The 8,806-nt window shown below is 44.8% G+C and overlaps 1 protein-coding gene across 1 annotated transcript; it reads left to right on the forward strand.

The window, feature by feature from the left end:
- Window positions 1–727: 727 nt before the first annotated feature.
- Window positions 728–4,126, forward strand: RPS15A (ribosomal protein S15a). The gene is made up of 4 exons (XM_009649568.2): window positions 728–906; window positions 1,090–1,169; window positions 2,698–2,783; window positions 3,991–4,126. Exons 1-4 carry the CDS (start codon window positions 774–776, stop codon window positions 4,082–4,084), a joined length of 393 nt encoding a protein of 130 aa, XP_009647863.1. The 5' UTR covers window positions 728–773; the 3' UTR covers window positions 4,085–4,126.
- The last annotated feature ends 4,680 nt before the right edge of the window (window positions 4,127–8,806 follow it).

An 8,806-nucleotide genomic window follows, 5' to 3' on the forward strand; every position in this document is an offset into this window, starting at 1 on the left:
GGCAGGGCCCTGGCAGAGGAGGCGGCCCGCGGGACGGGGCGGTCTGGCTGCGCTCTCCCCCATGGGCAGGGATTAGCCAGGCCTGCTCGTTTGGGGGCCCCTGGGTTTGTGGTGAAAGCCCTTGTGCGCCGCAGGAGCTGGTGGTCTGGGGAACGGTGCCGTGGTCCGGGTCAGGAAGCACCCCTTGGCAAGTTCTGGCAGCGCACCGCTCCTCGGCAGAGAGGGTGACGGGCCCAGGGCCGGCCGTGCCCTGTGTAGCCCGGGTGCTCCCCTCCTCACCACGAGGACGCAAGAGTTGATGCCCAGTTTCCTTCTTAGAGCACTGCCTCGCACTTGCATCCTGCAGGTTTTTTTGCAGATCAGCAAGCCGAGAAGCATCTGTTGTGTTTAATAGTGTGTACGACCTAGTTGTTGAACAGGGCTAGTACTGCACAGTTGGGTTTTGAAGCCCAAAACGATTCACCTGGGAAAGGTGTCATACTGATGAAATGTTGTCCAGATGGTGGCTTTTAAGTCTTTTGTGTGTGTTGATAAAGCTAAGTTTAAATAAGTGTGTCAGACTCCCAAACTCGTCGTGAATCCTCTCGAGCATACCTGAGTATGTGATTTGAGCTGCTTCTTAGCCTAAGAATGCTTTTGAAGGTTTAATGTAATTTCCTGTCAGTCTTGGATCTTTTAGATCTAAAATTAGTCTTAAAAAAGGTGCACTGCTCAGTGTTTCCGTGCTGAAAAGCTGGCATATATAACTGTCTCTCTTCTTGCCTGCAGGCACCATGGTGCGCATGAATGTTCTAGCCGATGCTCTCAAAAGCATCAACAATGCAGAGAAACGTGGGAAACGCCAAGTTCTCATCAGGCCGTGCTCCAAAGTAATCGTCAGGTTTTTAACTGTGATGATGAAGCATGGTAAGTCTAGCGTGCGCAGCGCTGACTTTTTTTCTCGTTCATGGTTTCTCTGGGTGCTGTTGTGTTAAGGTGCTTTTTGACTGAAAGTAAATCAAGGTGCTTGAACTAGTTCTGTACAGCATAGTTAATTGGGTCATATTTATGTAGCTAAGTATTACAGATTTGTCTGCTAATCTTTTGTAGGTTACATTGGTGAATTTGAGATAATTGACGATCACAGAGCTGGGAAGATTGTCGTCAATCTCACAGGCAGACTCAACAAGGTAGGAGTTGTCTTCCTGAATTCACTTCTCTAACAGGGTGTTTAGATGAGACTTTTTTTTTTTCTTTAATGTTTGTTTGCTGCAGTTCTGAGAGAATTACTTGTAAGGAAGGTGGTATTTATTGAATCCGTGTAAATGAGTGTAATATGGATATTATCAGTGGTTATTAAATGCTTGTTAATTTTCCTAGATTTGTAACATTATGGTTGACCAATTACATTTCTTTTAAATGCTGAATATGTAAGATGTGTTTTCAGGGTAGGCTGCTTGCAAGTCCTGGGTGTTTCTCTCTCTTTAAAGGCTTTCTGGCTACCTGGTGATTTCTTGGTTTCTGTGGTGTCTAAGCTGTTGAGAAGACTTGTCTGAAGAGATAGGAACTGAGTCGCTTTCCAGATGATGTTTAATACCTGTACATGTTGAGAAGACAAGTTTCTCCTGCTCCGGCTTTGCTTGCAGTTGAGGGAAAGTTGAATGTTACGTTAACGAGTTAACTAGTGCTTTTTAAGTTCCTGGGGCATATGAAGTATTCACGTGTGGTTTGGAATTTTTTTAAATGCTTTTCTTTCAAAATACTGAGCTGTGTAGTTCTGTGATGACTTGCTGTCCATCATTGTTTCCAAGTAAGCTGTTCAGTGATAGGTGGGCCTTTAATAAAGAAATAAAAAAAATTACTTGGCCATAATATGTTGGGGACTATCTCCATGATGAATAAATACTACAGCTGAAAACTGAGTGTACTAGGCAGAGAATTCTGACACCACCCAAATTACTAGGGTTATGTGTCTGTAATAAAAACAGTATATGTCAGGTTTGAGTACAATGTTCCTTGAACTCCTCAGGGATGCTTTCCTAACAGATGTTCTGGGGTGCAGCTGGATGTAATGCTTCTCTCAATAGTTGCAGTAAGGGAACAGCTGTTTGGTTCAGAAAAATGCCTGCCAGTGCGGGAAGGTATGCTTCTGTTTTGCTCTTGGACGTTTATTAAGATAGTTGGAGTCAGTGAGGTAACTGGACATGGTAGTAGTGGCCATAGTCAGTAAGTAATATGATTAACTTGATAACTTTAATGCGTGTTAATTTCTCCCTGTTTAAAATCTACAGATATTTTTTGCTAACTGTGTATGATAATTAGAAGTGGAATATCCCTGAGTAATTGCAGGATTATTGATGATACAGGATGCTTAATAATATTTAGTGGTTTATAGTATGCTCTTGTGCTCTCCCAGGTCTAGCCATTCATTTGTTGGTTTAGCTTCAGCAGCAGCGTAAATCCCTCTGAGCAAGGAGGTGGTGGGGGGGAGGCTAGGGAGATAACAGCTGAATGGCTGTGAGAGCTGCAGCTTACCTGAGGGGAAGCACTGTTTCACATTATGGGTAACGGAGTGTGCTTCTTGGTACTTTCAATTTTTTTCTGCTGAAAATATTTTAATTGCAGTTGTTAAATTCCTTCATCCAGTGAATTGGAATGACAAATGTGCAAATCCAGTTTATAAAGTTCTTCGGTTTGTAATGGAATTCTGTTTTACAGTGTGGTGTAATCAGTCCCAGATTTGATGTTCAGCTGAAGGATTTGGAAAAGTGGCAGAACAACCTACTGCCTTCACGTCAGTTTGGGTAAGTATGGAGGAAATTAAATACGTGTTGTGTATAAAAATGTATATAAAAAATTGCTGTCATACTGCCTGAGTTAGGCTCGCCCGCAGCCTTTCCTGTCTGATCAATCTGGAGGTAGATGCCAGTCTAAAATCCATCTTACCTCTAAGTGCTCTTTTTAACCAGTTTTAAAGGGGCACTGCTAAGCAAGGACCTATTTTTTGCTTGGCTTTGGTAAATCCTGGTTTCACCATTTCTACAGTTTATTGGGGAAATAGGACTTTTCTCTTGGTCATTTGAATTTTATTAAAGGCCATTTATGGGGGGGGAGTGATGTAAGTTACCAGGTCAACGGAAGTAGGTCATACTGCTTTAGTTTAAACTTCCTCATTGTGTATGAATTGATCAGTTATTAAGTGATGAGAGACTCTGAGCCTCTGTTAAACAAACCTCCACAACAGAGAAAATCTTACTATTATGCGGTGTATTTTTCCTTCCCAATATTAGCACTGAGTCAAAAGTAATAAATCGCAGGGGCTCAGCCAGTCTGTCCTGTCAAAGGCAGGATTAACAGTTCCTTGTCATTTCTGTTCTTAAAGCCCCAGTGATAAGCTGCTTGCTTTAGCTGTACCTATACAGCTTACCGGTACGTGGTGTCGTGTTAAGCTTTTTAAGAGTATTCGTAGAGTGGTGGGACAGGAGGTTCTCAGACGTGAAGCTGCGAGGATGAAGTACGCTGATAATCCAAAGGTTGGCATTAGCAAAGACTAAGGCTGCTGCAGGTGTCAGCCCAGATCCAGATGTTCATCTGCATCAGCGCACAGTGCTCAAAACACGGAGCGACGAAGGGCTGAGTTGAGGAGCTGTCTGGTGCCATGGCAACTCTACCTGCTCTGAAGAAAAATGTCTGCTTAAAATAGAAGCAGATTTGGTCTAGAAGCTGTAGAGTTGCTCCTGCTACACAGCTGAACTGACTTTACAGTGGGAATGTGCAAGAAGACTTCTTGCCAGTGTTTGGAGAACAGAAGCCTGTAGATGTCCTTTGTGTGCTGCAGAGTTGTACTTGAGAGGAGTTTCTTGTTCATTGCCTGGTAACCTGACCTTGCTTCTGTTAGGCCCGTTCTTACAGAAACAGATCTTACTGCTGTGATGCAGAAGTGAAGTCAGTGCTGTCAACGAGCATAGAACAAAATTTAGGATGAACTGAACATTTGTTCTTTCTTAACAGGTACATTGTACTGACAACCTCAGCTGGCATCATGGACCATGAGGAGGCTAGGCGAAAACACACAGGAGGCAAAATCCTGGGATTCTTTTTCTAAAACTTGTAAAAAAAGAGGATACTAATAAATTGTTCAAATGGACTCTGGTGTTTCCAGTCGGTATTTTAATGACTTTGAACCCTGCCAGTGATAGTGCTTGTAACAGACAGCCCTTCAGTAGTGCCTGAGTTCCAGCTTTACTTCAGATGATGTTTGGGTTCCACCCCATCCCTGGTCACAATGTTTATTTCTGTAAATGATATACTTTGGATAGGTGCCACTCGAGTGACAGTGACAGGTCGCTACACGGAAGAGCCTTGGCAGGGGAACTCTGATGTTAAACTGCATACTTGGCTGTCCTGCAGTGGGATCGCCTCTTGGCTGTTAGATACACGTGTCTCCATATTTAGGTATATGTGACTCTGTAGTTCCACCTTTTGGTTGAATAACAGATGATGCCTCACCAGAAGGTATTTCCTGTTATGGTTTTATAAGTTAGGAGGTGTGGAATTGTGGAATAATTAATATGGTTGAAGTTTGATTTCAGATCACAAACTTGTTCCACATCTTACAGTGTAACAAGTAACTGAGCTAGAGGGGTGAATTAATTTTTTTTTTTTCCTCTTCAAATTTCTACTTTGAAAGTCCTTTGAAACATCAGAGTTTTGGGTAAGATAGTTGCTGTGCGGCTGCTTTGCATGTTGCCATGAAGACGTGACTTTAGGATTTCTTTAGTTTTTGAAGTGAGGAAATAAGGGTATCTGAACTTGGAGGTAGTGAATATTTAGTATTGAATGAGTTGTTGGTCTTTGTTTCAGGCATCTGATGCATGACAGCATAATGCACTTCATACAGAAAAATCAACAAATTCCCTTCAAAGCGGTACACGGAGCAGGTGACTACAGCTGAAGAGCTGCTTGCCGATGGTAGAGCATGGGCGGCGAGTGTCTGGGCTGATGGCGTTGTCCTTTCCCAGCGGCTGGAGATACCTCGCCTTACTCCCTTTGTTTGGAGCTGTTATTAGGAAGGAGCCTACTGAAATGTAGCAAGCCTATTTCAAGGTGCTTTAAGACAGCTGTTGAATTTGTGGTTGTCCTGATACCAACAGCTGGAAACAATTTTCCTCCTTGGTGGTACATCCTGATGCTCAATATGTGGGGTTGCTTGAGTGGGAAGTGTTGCGCCCTGAAGGCGATACTTTGTTGCAAAGGTTTTCAGAGAGCTCATAACTATGTAACCCATTTCTGTTCAGTGTTACTTTTTATGGAGAAAAGGAGAAGGTGATACTTGCTGCTTAGCAAACAGGTTCCAACTCCTGGTGGACGGGCAGCGCAGTCTTGCCTAGTGTGGTGGCTCTTCCCCGAGGACCAGCTGCTAGTGACAGAGCTGGGAAGGAGCTCACAGTGAGCGTTCTGGTGGCCTACCCTAGTGTCCTGGGACAGAGACTTGCACCTTGGCTGAGAAGAGCAGGGCAATCATAAAAAAGGCCAGTTTACCTGTTCTGCCTCGGTCACGTGCTGGTTGAGGTCACAATGTGTGGATTGTAGATGGCTTCAAAGCATTCAAACGTGATCAGTTTGGTTCTCAGTTTGATTTGAAACAAATTTGCTTAGCTGAAGAGAAAGATCTGTGCACTGAATTACAAAGAGTAGTTATAAAGTCAAAGTCTGTTGACCCCTTATTGTCAAATCAAGATATTTTATTACAGGGTTTTTTTTCTGTCCTTAATGGAGATAATTCTGCAGTACTACGCACTGGTACAGACACGAGCTTTTGTATTTCTTGCTCAGAGTAACCGTTAAGATCATATCGAGGTTCCACTGTTCCTTTTTGTAAATTCTTACATCAGTCCAGAATAGAACATGCATTTCTGATACCTGGTGGAAGAAGGTCAGTGACACTTGAAGGCTTCCTTTAGATGAATTTACTATGGCTCCAAGTTCTCTGCTAGTTTGATGTTCATGTTTTAAACCAATTTTATACAGGGGACACACATCCTTTTTTCTGAAGCAGTTTAGCTGTGCATGTCCTCTACTGCCACGGAGACTTCCGAAGGAAGAGGATTTCTGACATTCTCAGCTGACGGACTGGTTGGGAACAGACTCTGATAACTGATTTCATAGGCCAGCCCAAGGACTTTTGTAGAATTGTTAAATGGAAATTAGAGCTGCAATGTAAAAAGAATGACTTGGACGGAAGCGTGCGGGAGCAGGAGCGCCCTTCCCACAGTATGCCTGACCAGTGTAACTGCAGGCTGGCTCCCCACACGTGGAAGCTGACACGGCTGTTCTGAGTTCATGAGGTCATCTCTGAGCTTGCACCGCATTGAGGAGAGCTTTACCCCGGGCAGCCGCTGCTGGCTGAGACCCAAGGAACTTCTCAAGCAGGACACGGGAGCTGACGTGCAGGGTTATGACACCCCCTGCAACACAGCTGCTTTCAAGGGGTTCACAGGAATTCTTAGACATGTTTAAATCTGAAAGTGGTGGTTTTTTAAGCCTCAGTGATGTTTTGTGAGCTGAGGGCATATGACTTGGGAAAGCAGTTTGTAGGTAAAAGTTAACTATCATTTTAGGTAATAAAAGGATTAATAAGGAGAGGTGAGAGGGAAAATGGCACAAAGCTGAAAACGCAGTACAGGTTGCAACTGGCAATCCAGGCGGTGTTAGTTTAGGGAAGGTGCTTGGCACCTGTGGAGTGGGGGGCAGGATGGGGACTTAATGATGGAGGAGGCCCCTATGGGACAGAGGCAGTTGACCTTCAGATGGGGACAGCTGTGAGGGTGGGTGACACCTGAGGAAAGTGCCTGCGCTGCAAACCCCCCCAGGTACCAAGCTTTACCTCTGGTGCTATCCTGGGTACCCTGCAGCCTAACGCTGAACCAGTCTGAGGTGATCGTGTTGCCTCTACCCTTCTAGATGTAGAGAGAAGTCTTGGCCTTTTGGCTGGAGGTCTGCTTCTACTTGCCAAGCCAAATGCTAACACCCAGGTCTGTGTGAACACGGCCGCTTGCCCGCCTGCCGAGCTGCGGCAAGGCTGGTTGTACTGCCGTATGGATAGTGTATGGTGACGCGGCACTGCCTATAGTCCCTTCTTAACCTGCTCGGCTGATCGCAAGAAGGTAAGCATCAGTAGTCCTAGTCACGGGTGGTAAAATGTGATCAGAACTTAATCTGAGCTGTGACAATCACTAAGTCAGCAGTAGCTGGGAGAGGGTGGGTGCCCCATCTGCGGGGTACAGCCTGGTCTTGCTTCTGCTGTCAGATACACGATTGGTATTGGATGCTGCTGGCCATTGCTCCTTACGCCATTGTTTTAGGACAGGATAAAACGCCCTCAAACAGCCTGCCAGGCGTGAAGAGAAATGTGTATTTATTGTTGCAGTGGGAAGTTGTCAACAGATGGCAGCATCTGACCGAATCGCTGGAGCCGGAGGGCAACCTGTGTGAGAGGAGCCCAGGAGTGCTTTGGCGTTGCTGCTGGTCTCCCTGCGCCTTCTGCAGAGCTAAATACCCTGATGTCTCCTGTACTCTGGTCCACAAAGATAACTTTTTCCGTCTTTGATGCAATAGAGCCCAATTTAAGATAATATGGGAGGTGAGAATAAGTATGGATCTTCAGAATATGGCAGTGGGGTAAAAAGCTTGGTGTGTAAGGGGCTTTACTGGAAATGCACTTTCTCCTCCTCGACCTTTTGTTTTTCTGCCACAGGTAATTCAGGCAGGTCTGTTCCCCTGAACGGAACTTGTGTTTTGTTTCTCAAACTCATGTGCCAGTTCCTTGCACCAGAAATACAAGCCGTAATCACACCTTGATCTCCAATGCCTGAACAGTTATCTTGGCGACTCTTTCACGCCTCTTGGAGCCTAGATGAAGCCAGCAACGACAGACAAGGCTGTGTGGGGCGGTGCAGCAGAAAGCAGGGAAATAAAATGGGTTGAAGTGGTGAGCGAGGCTTTAGAACTTGCTGCAGGGGATTTGGCACTGAGCAGTTACTGCACAGCAGTGAAGGAATGAGAGGTCGCTCGCCGTCAGCGTGGGGCCCTGAGCACAGGGTGCGGGAACCGGCAGCGCGGCGATGAGCGTGCCAAGATGTGCAGGTGAGGCTGATGGTAGAGGTTAGGAGACATCGTTTATTTTTAAAGGATCTGGGACTGCCAAAGCTATTATTTTAGGGTTTTTAATTAAAATTGCATGCTCTCAAATGAAAAGACCTTTTTTTTGTGTTTGTTTAATGCTATTTAGCTAATCTAGACTTAAGACTCTATTGTTCAGTGTCCTATTGCCGATGAATGCAAGTATCAGTCTTTCGGTAAATATCTGGATGGATTTAACCACAGCTTAGTCCGGGGGACTACACCGGGGGGCCAAGGAGTTTTGGAGGCTGGTGGCCTCTGTTCTCACTCATGCCTCTGATGCTTTCTCTGCTCTAGTGCTGCCATTTTACTCATGCAGTTCTATTTTGATTATCTTAATTCTGCTGTTCACCATCTCCTTGCTCTGGTATGTTGTATTTCCACAACCAGCTCGTGACCTGGATTAATTTGGTTTTGTTTACAAACATTTTTACAAAGAGAAAAGTGCTGAGGTAGCAAGTGACAACAAGTGGCAAGATAACTCGGTAAACTTTGTTGCTTGATACACAAAGGTGCCTCTTCTTCTGGGAGAAAAAAAAAATTCCACCGACCTTCTGCTCTTCTCAAATTAAGGGAATAAGGATGTCTGAAGCCATAAAACTTTCCACCTAGTTTTAAGTTGATCCAGTCTGATTTATTATATAAG

The sequence above is a fragment of the Egretta garzetta genome, unplaced genomic scaffold (assembly GCF_000687185.1).
Source record: "Egretta garzetta isolate BGI_Z169 unplaced genomic scaffold, ASM68718v1 scaffold292, whole genome shotgun sequence".
NCBI classification, from domain to species: domain Eukaryota; kingdom Metazoa; phylum Chordata; class Aves; order Pelecaniformes; family Ardeidae; genus Egretta; species Egretta garzetta.